Below are 15,000 nucleotides of genomic sequence, written 5' to 3'. Positions count from 1 at the left end.
GGGAGAGACAGAGACCGAGAGAGGTGGGAGAGACAGAGACCGAGAGAGGTGGGAGAGACAGAGACCGAGAGAGGTGGGAGAGACAGAGACCGAGAGAGGTGGGAGAGACAGAGACCGAGAGAGGTGGGAGAGACAGAGACCGAGAGAGGTGGGAGAGACAGAGACCGAGAGAGGTGGGAGAGACAGAGACCGAGAGAGGTGGGAGAGACAGAGACCGAGAGAGGTGGGAGAGACAGAGACCGAGAGAGGTGGGAGAGACAGAGACCGAGAGAGGTGGGAGAGACAGAGACCGAGAGAGGTGGGAGAGACAGAGACCGAGAGAGGTGGGAGAGACAGAGACCGAGAGAGGTGGGAGAGACAGAGACCGAGAGAGGTGGGAGAGACAGAGACCGAGAGAGGTGGGAGAGACAGAGACCGAGAGAGGTGGGAGAGACAGAGACCGAGAGAGGTGGGAGAGACAGAGACCGAGAGAGGTGGGAGAGACAGAGACCGAGAGAGGTGGGAGAGACAGAGACCGAGAGAGGTGGGAGAGACAGAGACCGAGAGAGGTGGGAGAGACAGAGACCGAGAGAGGTGGGAGAGACAGAGACCGAGAGAGGTGGGAGAGACAGAGACCGAGAGAGGTGGGAGAGACAGAGACCGAGAGAGGTGGGAGAGACAGAGACCGAGAGAGGTGGGAGAGACAGAGACCGAGAGAGGTGGGAGAGACAGAGACCGAGAGAGGTGGGAGAGACAGAGACCGAGAGAGGTGGGAGAGACAGAGACCGAGAGAGGTGGGAGGTCGAGGTCGAGGTCGAGGTGGGAGGTCGAGGTCGAGAGAGAGAGAGAGAGAGAGAGAGAGAGAGAGAGAGAGAGAGAGAGAGAGAGAGAGAGAGAGAGAGAGAGAGAGAGAGAGAGAGAGAGAGAGAGAGAGAGAGAGAGAGTCGAGGAGAGACAACATCACGTGGTTCAAATTTGAGTTATGATCTGCAAAATGAATTTGAAAGGGAACATGACCCTATGACCTCTTGAACCCAGAATCCAATCGGTTAATCTTTGTGTTACGGAATCCACACTTGTGCCAAGTTTGGTTGGAATCTCTGCTGGGGTTCACAATTTATCTTGGCAACAAAAAAAACAAAAATATACCATCAGAGATGGGGAATCCCCCACCATTGAAAAATAATTTAAATCAAATAAGCGGTTTTCCATTTATTACAAAAACATTTTTTCAAGATGGCCACTCCCGCCGGCCATCTTGGATCCGGCCACGCCCAAAATCAATAGGGTTCTGCCTTTTCAGGTGGTACACGTGTGAACCAAATTTCAAATCGATATGGCGAAAAAAATTTTTTCAAGATGGCCGCACCAGTTGGCTATCTTGGATCTGGCCACACCCAAAATCAATAGGGTTCTTCTTTTTCAGGTGGTACATGTGTGACCCAAATTTCAAATCGATATGGCGAACAGTTTATGAGTTATCGCACTCACAGCTATAAATGTTGACGCCATAAATGTTGACGCCGCCCCAGTCGGCCATCTTGGATCCGGCCACGCCCAAAATCAATAGGGTTCTTCCTTTTCTGGTGGTGCATGTGTGACCCAAATTTCAAATCGATATGGCGAACAGTTTATGAGTTATCGCACTCACAGCTATAAATGTTGACGCCCAGCCAGCCGGACGGACGACCCGGGTGATAACAATATCACCCTTCCGCCACGCGGCGGGGGATAAAAAAAAACCAATAACGTGCTGTGACTAAGTCCTCACCCCCCCCCCATGCCCCTCCCCACCCCAACAAGGCATGAACCCAATGATCAGGCATGATAATCAGTAACATTTACAACTCAGGTAAGAGAAGAAACATGGGTGAATGGGATGATGTAGCATAGCAGGATATTTTATTTGGAGTTAAAAAAAACAAAATTTCTTCCTCCAGAGATTGGCACTTGTTGAAGAGTAATACATTTAATGGAGAGGTGAACCAGGAAGTGAAGGCTCTCGTTACCTGCTCTGTGGAAAGGGTAATAATCCATAGTTAACATATGTAGAGTGACCTGAAGGGCACCTCCAGAAACACACCGTCCGTGACCTGCAGCACAAACAACAAAATGTTAGGCCCAGCCCAGCTGCACACACAAGCGATTGCCATGCCCAGCTGCACACACAAGCGATTGCCATTCCCAGCTGCACCACACATTCCTGACGTATACAAGGTCAATAGATTTTGTAATCCATCCACAGCATTCCACCTTTCTCAACAGGTGAGTTATCATCACACAGGTGCAAGTCCAGCCTTTTTCCCACGGCATGGTAGGACGTTTCTTTCACATCGTATCGCTCAAACAGCCGGCCAATGCCCTCGCTGGAGTCCCGACCAGGATCCGGTTGTCCACCCCGTGCAGACTGTGCCATATGCTGGGTTGATCCCACCTGCACAGGAAACAGGCATAGGACGACTACGTTTCGCTATCCACCAGCATAACATCACCCATCTTGTAGATTATCAAGCCCTTGCAGCAGATCTTCGAACATCGTCCTGACATCACACCTGCACAGATCCTCCGGCCAGATTTTTCCGCTGCTGTGCCGAACGCTCGATGCTCTCCTTCAAGGACTGCGCGTACTGGACCATGGCACACAACTGCGAGTCTGTGAGCACCCACAGCAAGTCGTCCAGCACCAGTGTCAACTTGGATGTGAGCACGTGGCAGTCCTCCAGCTGGGGAGCAAAAGCCAAGTCAACATCAGACACGCGACTAACTCGATGCACAGGTGCTCAAAAAGGTCACCGAGATCTTCAAACAGCAGTGGAACCAGTGATCTCGGCATATGGGGGCAGCAGTGCATCGTGGTTAGCTGTTGGTGATCTTTTCAGATCGAACAGAGGACACCATGTGATGGACATTGTCTATCCACAGATAGTTCCCAACATGACTGCACAGAGAGATCAAAAAGAACCCAAACTTCAGAGCTGTTCAACCCAGGTGGTCGACATTTTCAAGAAAGTAGTACTTTAAATGATTTGTCAGTTGTGGAGCAACACAAGGTTCAAAGACAAGATGTAAACCCAAATGTGCGAGTTAGACTGCAAAACAGCAACTAGAGAGCTCATAGAACACGATACCCCACACAGTGATAAGTTTATACAGGAGGGCCTTGCCGTTACGTTCTGGAAAATCCCCGTGAACCACAAATCCGTGATGTGCAAAGTTAGGCGGTGATGAAGATCTTCAACTTCAAAATTTTGTCCAAACTGTACCTTAATCAACACATCTGTGCATTGTTTGTGTGCTGTAAATTTTCCTGAATGAAAGGGTGATGAAGAACATAAAATAACGTATTGTAACGGATGTGAGCATGGGTGGACTTTGTGCACTCCCCCTGTGCAGATAAAAACACATGAATATTAGTCACTTAGTTGTTGGTATTCTGTTTGGAAATTAGGTAAATCGTATTGATGTGACAAATATTGCGTTGCTCATGTGAGCACATCAGGTTTTGTTCCCTTTCTATTTCTCTATCTTTTAATTTTGAACATTGTTTTACATTTCATACCATTCTCTAGCATCCACTTCATGACACTCCAGACAAAATAAATAAATACATCAGGACCATACTCTGAGCATCGGTGCTGCCGAAGCAGTCTCTTAGGCTATTAGGCACAATACTGGATGGGTCACCACTCCAATGCAAGATACTCGAATGGCTCAATCATTCCAGCATGCTGGTACTCATTTTGCCGACCTCGGAAGGATGACAGGCCGAGTCACCCGCACCTGGTATTAATTCAATAACTGAGCGGGATTTGAGTTCAGGACTCGAGGATCCCAAGCCCTCCACCCTAACCATTGAGCAAACACCAGGCTTACTCCAGGCAAAACCAACACACAAACCATCCCCTGCACCGAAGCACTCGCAAACCATTGCCTTGTTGGATGCCAGCTGCATCGGAGCGAAAAGCACGTTCATACGCGGAAGTAAGGGTGAAAATGGAAGTTGCTGAAAGATGCCAGAACATTCCACCTCCCCTACCCCCTATGCGTGACGCAAATGCAGCACAGCTGGGACGATGAGGAGCCGGCGGAGGGAAGAACAGACACGATGCTGTATTTTCCAGCAACTTTGATAGAGCACCCACCCACGAAGTGAAAAGGGCACAATTGACGACGCGCCTCTGCGTGCCCCCTCCGCCTATTCCAAGTCAAGGCATGATTGAGCAGGCCAAAAAACATGGCGACTTCAGACCCCAGCGTGGTAACCCAGAATACGCCTTAAAACCCCAGAGAGCGAGGTGACCCACGATGTGCCTGATAAAGGATATAATTAAATAAGGCCGTTAATTATCTTCAAAAGGGGTGTATCAATAAACCCAAACACTCAATTTTCACTCTTGCACTTCCTTGGAGTTTGCTTAGTATGCATGCAAAGTTTCAGCTACAAGGTTTTATAGTTTTGGAGTGATGGAGGACGGACGGACGGACGGACGGACGGACGGACGGACGGACGGACGGACGGACGGACGGACGGACGGACGGACGGACGGACGGACGGACGGACGGACGGACACACACACACACACACACACACACACACACACACACACACACACACACACACACACACACACACACACACACACGATGCGCCGTACATGGCTGACCCTCATACCGACCAGAAATCGAATCAATTCGTTCTAGTCCCACACCCAACCGGTTGAAATTTCATCCGAATCCTTTCACAACTTTTTGAGATACTCTGCACACAAACAAACAAACAGACGGGGGTGAAAACAAAACCCCCTTTCACCTTCAGTGGCGGAGGTAATGACCAATTGGTAATATCTTTTAAAATAGCCATGAGGGCAAAGAAAAACACGATTGCTTGTAGAGTACTCGGGTGCCAATGGTGAAAAGTTTAAACCTCCTTTCCCTCCTTCCTGGTACACGTCACGTCATACGTTCCACTGTTCCAGATGTAGCGAGTGCATCAAAGTTTTTTTAAAAATCATGTCCTCCATGTACGGTATTTAAAGATTGCAAATACCTTTCATCCAGTTGTTGATTGTTATAGCACAGCTTGGAATATCTACCCATTTCATTATTTTTTCCCCAGATCCCGGTATAACGGGTATATTCAAAATTCCACCCTACGAGCAGCAGCAGCTGCTGCTGTTTATCTCACATGACGACAACAATTGTACCGGTATAACGGGTATATTCAAAATTCCACCTTCGGAGCAGCAGCAGCTGCTGCTGTTTATCTCACATGACGACAACAATTGTACCGGTATAACGGGAATATTCAAAATTCCACCCGAGGAGCAGCAGCAGCTGCTGCTGTTTATCTCACATGACGACAACAATCGTAGCTCCAATGATCAGGTTTTTTGGGGGTTTTGCAGGAAGGAATTTAGGAAAAGAAAAATTAATTTGATTCCATAAGGATTTGCAAACACTGAGGGATCCTTTGTATATTATAGTCTATAGGTAACGAGTTAATGGGGTAATTTTGGTCATTGTACTGAGGCAAATGAGCTAATTGGGTAATTGGTGACATGATGGGGGGGGGGATCGGTTTTGATGTGGAATGAAAGGATTGGGATGGGGGGTTTGAGGGGGATGGTGTGAAGTGGGGGTTGGGAGGCTAAAGGGTGAGGGAAGGAGTTCGAGATGGAGGAACGAATGGGTGTATTCAGGTGAGGGAAGTTTCTCATGGGAATCACGGGGTTTGAAAGGCAAAAAGAGTGGGATCGTGAGGACTGAGGAGTTGGAAGCTCAAGGAAGAGGGACCCGCAACGGATCGGTAACTGGAGTTAAAAAAGGGTTGTAAATACGTAACACGGATCGCCATTCCAGAATAACTCTCGTACCAGTACGTCTCACGTCCATCGCCATGTCAGTAATCGGCACAGCCTTTCTAAAGCACACCCGATTCGTATTTAAAAACAGCCATGAGGGCAAATAAAAATGCAATTGCTTCGACGGTGCTCATGTCCTGATAGTTAAAAGGTGAAACCTCCTGTTCCTTACTTCCTGGTATATATTTATGTCATATGTTCCACTGTTCCAGGTGTAGCCGAGTGCATCAAAGCTTTTAACATCCTATACGGTATTCAGAGATTATAAACACCTTTCTTTTGGATTTGTTGTTGATGTACTGATATTTGTTTTTCATACCGATTTTTTCAGTATACCGGTATATCAATATGTGAAATTTCACTGCAATAACTGGTATATCGACATAATCGCCGGACCCTTCTGCAGAGCATGCCCCCACCTCAACCACATACTCCCACAGAACCCTCTAATCTAAGCAATCCCTCTATCGCACGTGCCAGTCGAGCGCTCCCACCATCGCGCGTGCTGTCACGCACCCCACAATACCTTGCGTTTGAGCACGATTCGAATCTTGGCCTGGTTGGTGATGAGACGAAGGGGCGTTGAAGTCGTGTCCTGCAGCTTGGAATGAATTACATCGAGTTCTATGCGCAAGGTCTGCCATTCTAACTCCTTAAAGGTGAGCACCTGCCACACACACACCACACAATCACACCTGTCTCAGAATGCAGCGATGCCGCACTCTTACCTTGCAATGCACAAGCCACATGTTCACGAGCAGTGAAAATACTCACAAATGGTGCACAGGAACGAGTTTCCCCTAGCCTCACCCGAAACACTCATCTTTCCAATGTCCCATCAACCGCACAATATCCAAGTTAAGAAAGCTATCTCTTTTGAGGAAGATGGTGAGGGGTAGATAAAGTGAGAAAAGCAAGAAAAAGGGTGAGAAAAGCAAAAGGGATGGAAGAATAAAAACAAACCAGCAGGCTCAGAGTAAGATGAGAATAAGCAGGGAGCAGGAACGAGAGGGGCACACCAGAGGGATGAGAAATTACGACTTTTGTGCCTCCATAAAATGTAGATGGTACAAAAGATAGCACATGGACCCTAAAATGAGCAGGTTGTGTGTCACTCTGGATATCTACTCCAGACCTGAGGTGTTGGCTCCCCCGTCACTGCCGGCCAATCGCCACCGCGTGTGCCGGCTGAGCGTCACCGCCAGCGCACGTTCTGGCCGGGCGCACACGCCACCACGCGTGAGCAATTGATTAGGTAAGAATTTGAATACAAGACGATATCTACTTCTCTGTTGATCCCTCCGAGGAACAAGTCAGTTCAGGGGTTGACCTCAGCACACGTCATCAGAAGTGGAGATGCGATTACACCAGATTTGATCGAACACCGTGAACATCAAAATCTCCTTGGTGGACCTGAGGAGTTTGCATGTTGTTCCTGAGTCGAGATAGCGAGTGCTTAAAAAAAAAGTCGTCGCTACATGGGTGCCACACCTGTCCACGGTTGGGATCAAGGATGCGGGTGAAGCGGAGATCGCTGGATTGCCAGGAAGGGTTCATGCTGCACACGCGAAGCTGGGACAGCTGCAGGGATGCTTCAAAGGCCTTGGCGCTGATTTTCACCACAATGGAGGCCACGGATAATGACATGCCTTCCACAACCTTTTCAGCAAAGCCATACTCACTGTAATAAATAAACAGAGGTCAGTGTTCTCAACAAAGCCACACTCAATGCAATAAACTCCAAACAGGGTCACACAAGGAGGTTTCAACTACGACCTCAACTTTCCACACAGTTCTCCCAAGTAAGTGTAAGCTTCATATGTTTTCATTGCAGAAGTGCTAAAGACTTTACAAAACGTTATGAATAATATTGTTGTGGTTCTGCGAAACCGCATGCCTCGACGGCAACGGCACTCAACATACAGTGATCCCCAGGCAGTTATTTTGTTAGTATTCGTGCAATCAGACGTTCCCCTCATGTCTAATGGGTTAATGGGATGAAGTGCGTTGTGTGGGTCTTATAGCTAAGTAAAATTATATCTTTATCTTCTTTTCAATCCTGATTTCATCCCAACCCTTTCCTTTTACCCATGCAACAAATCAAAGCAGACACCGCACCCAGGCAGCTGCCTGTGAAGATCACAACTATGTGATAACCATAACACTGCACGGGACGCACGTGGTGCTCCCTTTCATTCGAATCTGCATCAAATAATTATATCTCGATCTTCTTTTCAACCCTGATTTACATCCAACCCTTTCCTTCAATCCACGATACAAAACAATGCAGATGCAAATGCACGATAACAGACACGCGTGCAGCCCTGTGATAATTACCACCGCACTGTACGGGACGCACATGGCGCATATCTTCATTCGAGTCTGCGCGCTGATTTACAATGGCGTCTCACCATCGACCTTCGCTCGCCACTTCGGCCACCAATATCTCCCACAAACGAGAGAGGACATCCTCCTCGCACCTTCGCATCGATGTAGTCACCACCAAGCAGAGGCATGCTGCACGGCCGAGACCGCTCAGGCCATGTGGAGTGCAAACGGAACAAGTGCATTGACCAGTGCCAACCGCAGCTCACCAGGGGTGCCCGAACGGGAATGTGAGACCAACGCGACCATCGTCCAGTCACCAGAACACGGTCCGGGAGTTCGGTGCAAGGCAATTCATGTCATGGTGTTCGGTGCAAGGCAATTCCGCAGCTCGGCCATGTCGCGCCGAATGTGCGAATGGGACCGCTTCCGGCCGAAGGAGCCTGGCAGGGCGGTGCCGGGGCCCAATAGGAGTGCACGATTCGGGTCGTCACCCCACCCTACACCACGGGGCTTAGAAAAGGCGGACCGTGTCCCGTCTTACTGTGTGTGTGTGTGTGTGTGTGTGTGTGTGTGTGTGTGTGTGTGTGTGTGTGTGTGTGTGTGTGTGTGTGTGTGTGTGTGTGTGTGTGTGTGTGTGTGTGTGTGTGTGTGTGTGTGTGTGACTCTCTCTCTGTGTGACTCTCTCTCTCTGTGTGACTCTCTCTCTCTGTGTGACTCTCTCTCTCTGTGTGACTCTCTCTGTCTCTCGACCTCTACATTTGCCTGCCTCGCCTGCTGCTCCACCCACTCTGCCCGCCGACACCACCTGTCTCACCTGCTGGCGTCCGCCCACTTGTCCGCTTTCCTTGCCTGCCTCCTCTGCCCACTCTCTGGACCAGTGCTGAGCACGCGCTTCCACGAGCCCAGGCACAATAATTAGCAGGAGACAACGCACCGACTTTCAAGGTGGGATCGCTCAGCGGAACGTCCCCCAAAGTGTACTGGGTAGCACGGTCGGCCGACCGTGCAAGGTATTGTGAGGCCGTAAGCCCTCAGCTCCTCTCCTTCCTTCTGTTTATCTCATCTTTATCGGGTGTGTGTGTGTGTGTGTGTGTGTGTGTGTGTGTGTGTGTGTGTGTGTGTGTGTGTGTGTGTGTGTGTGTGTGTGTGTGTGTGTGTGTGTGTGTGTGTGTGTGTGTGTGTGTGTGTGTGTGTGTGTGTGTGTGTGTGTGTGTGTGTGTGTGATGGCGCCTGTCCTAGCTGAAATTAAGAGTGTAGAAGATATAATGGGATAAGTCAGCTCTGTTTCTGCTTTTGTAAGTTGCTTGCTTTTTGTCGCACCCCACAAATTCCTTGCAATCCCTGCTGAACATAACAATAAACCCCATTCACTGTGCCACATACCTTTCCTCATCTGATTGTTAATAAATGCTTGAATAGAAATGTTCCCAGCTCATTTTCGTCTTTTCCTTCATTGGTCCAGCATGGTTCGTATCCTTGCCGAGCCGGGACATTATCTCCCAACGATCCGTTCCTCCAGCCGGTACGTTCATTGGCAGTTACGCTTGGCTGCATCTGATCCGGTTTGGACAAGGCGTACCGAGGGCGTGTCCCCTTGTAATTGGGTCACGTCACCATTTTAGGTAACCGGTTAACATTAGACGGAGGACCCTAAGTCACGTGATTGAGTTGATGGCATTCACGGTCGATTAGCGACCCACCGCGTCACAGAGTTATCCATGTGCGACGGCCTGCAATTCTGAAGAGTCTCGTGGGAATCCGAGGTAGCCTTCCCCCCCTCGTGGTCTTCTCACCCCAACCCCGGGTCCGCACCAATATCATTCATTTAAAACTATTTACCCCCAATGTCTTCTTCAACAATTGTCCCTCAAAGACAATCATCTGACTCTGGAAATGTGTGTCTACCCTCTGGAGAGCCAGAAAACAACATCTTTCTCACCTCAAGTCTGAACTCTGAAACCTGTCTCCCACCTCCAAATCATGGTGGCATCTTGTAAAGTCTGTTACTCGTGAATGTTCCCCCTCCATCCTCTCCCTTACCTCAAATGGTTGCACAGCTGACACTGCACGTGAAAAAGCTGAATGACAAAACTCCATGTTTGCTTCTAAATCTTGTGTCCCAAACCCATTGCTTTCTGTACCCACCTTACCCAGTCACACCCAGCTGTTCCTGGAATCTGTGTCCTTTTCTCCTGACAGGGTGGAGAGCTTGTTGTCAAACCTCGACTGATTCTGCAACTGAATCGGATGGCAACAGCTCACGTGTCCACAAATTTGCTCTGCTGCTCTAGCACATCCTGTCTGTCCTTTTCACCATATAATTTGCCTTTGGTCATATTCCATCTGCTTGGAAGCCAGCCAATATCACTGAATTATATGAAAAAGGTGCAAAACTGATTCCCTCACCTACAGACATATCAGCTTACAGAGACATAACAGAAGTAAATAGACACCATAAAATTCATTTCACCTGTATAACGCAGTTTTACTCAGTGATTTGTACTAATACTTGACTATTTCTTTGCAGAAACGAGTTCCTGGGTCTTGCATGACAATTAACTATGCCTCAAACCCAGGGAGCACACAAACGTTCCGATTTTCAAAGAGGACGAATCGTTGGCCATTTGGAAGGTGGAGTCAGCCAGCATCAGATAGTTCAGAACCTTGGCGTTACACTTTCTACGGTCAATCGGGTTTGTGCAATTCACCAGTGAAGGAAAGGAATCCACAGCTTCCCGTTCTGGTCCATCTGGGCCCTTAGAAAGGCGTTTTCGAGCTGTCAAGCGGTCCATTGAGAAAACTCCCCGTTGCAAGGCAGCAGATGTTGCAGAGGAGGTCCAAGTTAGCTCAAGAACTGCCGTGCAGTACCTTCATCAACTGGGCTACTATGGGAGAGCAGCTCAGAGAAAATCTCTTCTTAGACCAGCCAACATTCAAAGGAGAAAGAAGTGCACTGACGAGATGGCCAACAGACCCTTGGAGTTTTGGCAAACTAATTTTTTTCAGATGAGTCCCAATTTGCTAAATTTTCTGATAGTGGAAGCGTATGGGTCTGGAGACTTTCCGGTCAAGAGTTCTCTTTGAGCAGATTGCAGCCAACTGTCAAACTTGGTGGTTTTTCAGTGATGGTGTGGGGAACAATCTGGAGCACTGGTCGGTCAGAGCATGAGGAGTGTGTTGGCAACATCAACTCTACGATACACATTTCTATCCTTGAGGATGAACTTCTCCCCGTCTTCTCCACTGGTCAGATGGTCAAAAACAACACACTGTTCATGGAAGATTGAGCTCCATGCCACACTGAAAAAACAGATCAAAGAATGGCAGTCACAGAAATGGAATCAAGTGACTTCCATGGCCAAGTCAGTCTCTTGAGATGAATCCCATTGAACACCTCTGGGCCATATTGGATAGAGTTGTGCGGAAAAAGTCCAGGAAACCAACATCACGGGCATAATTGCTAACTCGTTTGCATGAAACCTGGGCAGAAATCCCACAGGAGAAAATTTAAGAACTCGTTAGTTCTATGCCTGAAAGAGTAAAAACGTTGAAATCTGCAAATGGCAAGTCGGCCAAATACTAGTGCAAGTATTAAAATGGATCAAATGTTCTTCAAACGTTCAATAAATAAATTCTTGAAAAATCATGGTGTCCATTTACTTCTGCCATGTCTCTGTATAATAATCAGCAATCATGGAATCCACCACAACAGGTCAGGTATGGTATGGGAGCATGCGCCGGAGCAGCACGTTGCTGCGTCCACTTTCTGCCGGTACTCCAGAGGCTTCCGTCCAGCCATCCCCCCAGGCAGATGGCTGGCCCATCCCCATCTCCGTGAAATGCTGATCAATCTGCTGCAACCACGAGGCATGCGGTTGGCCCATTGGCCTCCACCACTCACGAGGCTCCCTCGCTGAAAGAACCCGGTGAGCACGATCAGCGTAAGGAAAACAAGCCACATGTCCATACAGCTGTAGCTGACGCTCACGGACTATGCAGGTAACAAATCTCATTTGAGTCTCTCTCAGCAACCGCTCGTTGGACACAAAAGCTGCGAAGCGATAGCCAAGGATTCTCCAAAGAGACCTGGTACCAAAGGAATTAAGTCTCCATCTCAGATCCCTGGTCAAAAGTCCAAGTCTCACATCCATAATCCCAATTTGCTAAATTTTCTTCCCAACCCATAATCCCAGCGGAAAACCGTCATCCCAGCGGCTCCGCCTCCTCATTCAGCACCTCGAGGGCCCCCAAAAGGATATACAAAGCCTCCGCAAAGATGACTGCATCATCTGCGAAATCTAGGTCAGTGATCTTGCATTCCCAAACGATGCACCTCAGCTTGATCTCTCCAACATCCTCCCCAGAATTCAGTCCATACAAGTGCTGAAAAGTGTGGGGGCCAGTACAAACCCCTGATGTACTCCAGTAACAACTGGAAATAAGTCAGAGATGGTATCACCACATCTTACAGCACTCTTAGTACCAGAGTATAGTTAAAACATCAGATCGATCAGTTTTGGTGGCACCCCTCGAAAAGCAAGAATCCTCCAGAGGGCATCCCGATTCACTGAATCAAAGGCTTTACAGAGATGAACATAGGCTGCAAGCAGCCCCTGCCGAAACTCTTGCCTGTGTTTGGTGAGGACCCGAAGAGCAAGGATACGGTCAATCGTTGACCTCTTTGGTCTAAAGCCTGACTGCTCTGGACACTGGTGCTCAAGCAGATGGTGGCGAACCCAATCAAGAATTATCCGAGCAAAGACCTTGCCCAGCACTGAGAGCAGCGTCACCCCTCGGTAGTTGTTGCAGTCTTGACGATCAGCCTTCCCTTTCCAGAGAGGGACAACAAGGCCCCTCTTCCAGTCAGTTGGGATGATGCCTGTGTTCCAGGCAGAGCACAGAATTGCATGCAACAAGAGTATAGCATTTCCACCAGCTTTGACAAGTTCAGCATGGATGCTACAGATCCCAGGAGCTTTACTCCATTTCAACCGGTTCACCGCAGCCTGTGTTTCCACAAACGAAGGTGGATCACAGTTTATTGGAGGGTCAGTAATAGGGATATAACACCCCTGCCATCCAACTTAAAACAACAGCCTGACATCAGCCTGGCACAGCCACTCAAAGTAACCGACCCAGCGGGACTTCACTTTGGACTCCTCTGTCAAGAGCCCCGACCCTCCGATCCAACTGCCTTACACCGAGGGTCAGGCTTGGAGGAACACAACGCGCGAATTCCCTTGCAAGCAGGATGAGAATCATTTCACCACAGGTGATGCTCTACCACCTCACAGATTCCTTGCTCATAGGACTCCTTGTCCACCCTCAGCGCAAGTACAGTTTTACGCCTCAACCCTCTGAACAGCTCAGCTCTGCCAGCTCAGCTCTGAACAGCTCTGCCCTGCATCCCTGGTCAATGGTATCCAGTGTCCCTTGAAAGACAAAATTTTCCTTCGCCCTTCGGTGAGTTCCAAGACATCAATTGGCAACATCAAGGATGGTGGTCTTGAAGGCACTCCACAACTCTTCAGGATTCCCCAAAGCACCCAGACCCCCCAAATCCCCAATCAGCCTGTTCACAAACTCCTCAGCTACTCTCTCATCCTTGATATTGCCAACATCCAACCAAAGCTGGGATGAGACCATTCTCCCAGATTTCAGCTGCAACTTTAGAGTTGCTACCACAAGCATGTGGTCAGTATCGAGGAACTGAGCACTCTGGTTGACCTTGCAGTTCTGGATCATCCTCCAGCGATCATTAACGAGCAAATGGTCAATCTCCTTTTGCCACACCACCAGCGTTGGAATACAAAGTCCTGAGGGTACTGAAACCATAAACCAGTCCATGACTTCTCGCAAAGTCAAGGAACTTAGTGCTATTCTGGTTCACAATTCCAAACCCATCAGTTCACAATTCAGTTCCAGTCAATGCATCATGACAGTTGATGTGAAATCATTCCTTTTCTCTCACCTCATCTCAGATCACCAATTATAAACACAAAGAACAAGACCTGATGTTCTGCAGGGGCTCCCCATGGGATCATGGAGCACTTTTCATTCACATCCATCTCCAGTCCCATAATTTTTCAATCCTTTCCCTGGAGCCTGGTGTTCACTTTGTGGTGAGGGTGGCAGCTTGGGATCCTGGGGTCCTGAGTTCAAGCCCGGTTGGCCGCTGAATACACCAGGGGGTTGACTCAGCCTGTCATCCTTCCGAGGTCGGCGAAATGAGTACCAGTGTGTACTGGTAGAAGGGCACTGCATCAGCGACAAAGTCGTGCTTCCAAGAAATGATAGCTTCCCCGGCAGCCAAGCTGCAATACGCAAGAAAAGAAGAATCCTTTCCCTCTCTGTATTTATTGGTTCACGAAAAAATATTTTCAAAAAAAAAAATAAGTGACCACTATATTCGTTATTGGTTTGTGTCTGTCTGTCTGTCTGTCTGTCTGTCTGTCTGTCTGTCTGTCTGTCTGTCTGTCTGTGTCTGTCTGTCTGTGTCTGTCTGTCTGTCCCGAGCATAGCTCCGTGGGTTTTGATCCTGATAAAATTTTGGTGGGAGGTTTATATCATGATCTAGTTGTGTTTTCCTGGGAATGGGCATGATGCGCCCATTATGGGCAGAGCCACGCCCAAAAAACGTGTTTTTATGGGGTAGCCAATTTCAATTTGCATCTTCTTCGAGGGGGTTTGTCGAATCTGACAGGAGTTTCGGTATTTGGTTAGCCCAATGGCACCTGCATAGCCCCACGGAGCTCGATTTTTAATTTTCGTCCCAAGGTCAAGGTCACAAGGTTACGAACTTAGAAATTTGCGAATTTTGACATAAAAATCC

General features: G+C 48.5%; 1 protein-coding gene across 3 annotated transcripts in view; it reads right to left on the bottom strand.

Annotated features, from left to right (window-relative positions):
• Positions 1 to 15,000, bottom strand: part of LOC147025572 (bridge-like lipid transfer protein family member 3B) — a 131,399-nt gene that overhangs the window by 93,374 nt on the left and 23,025 nt on the right. For all 3 annotated transcript variants that reach the window (XM_085886672.1, XM_085886673.1, XM_085886674.1), the window contains 5 exons: positions 7,332 to 7,521; positions 6,367 to 6,507; positions 2,532 to 2,702; positions 2,233 to 2,413; positions 1,989 to 2,072 (listed from right to left, as the gene is read on the bottom strand). In XM_085886672.1, the coding sequence (XP_085742798.1) occupies positions 1,989 to 2,072; positions 2,233 to 2,413; positions 2,532 to 2,702; positions 6,367 to 6,507; positions 7,332 to 7,521 (767 nt within the window). The remainder of the gene's footprint in view (positions 1 to 1,988; positions 2,073 to 2,232; positions 2,414 to 2,531; positions 2,703 to 6,366; positions 6,508 to 7,331; positions 7,522 to 15,000) is intronic.

The sequence above is a fragment of the Eptatretus burgeri genome, chromosome 6, assembly GCF_056783735.1.
Source record: "Eptatretus burgeri isolate ZD-2024b chromosome 6, Ebu_testis_v1, whole genome shotgun sequence".
Taxonomy (NCBI): Eukaryota; Metazoa; Chordata; class Myxini; order Myxiniformes; family Myxinidae; genus Eptatretus; species Eptatretus burgeri.
Note: the sequence above shows the minus strand (reverse complement) of the source record. Positions and strands in the feature narration are given on the sequence as shown.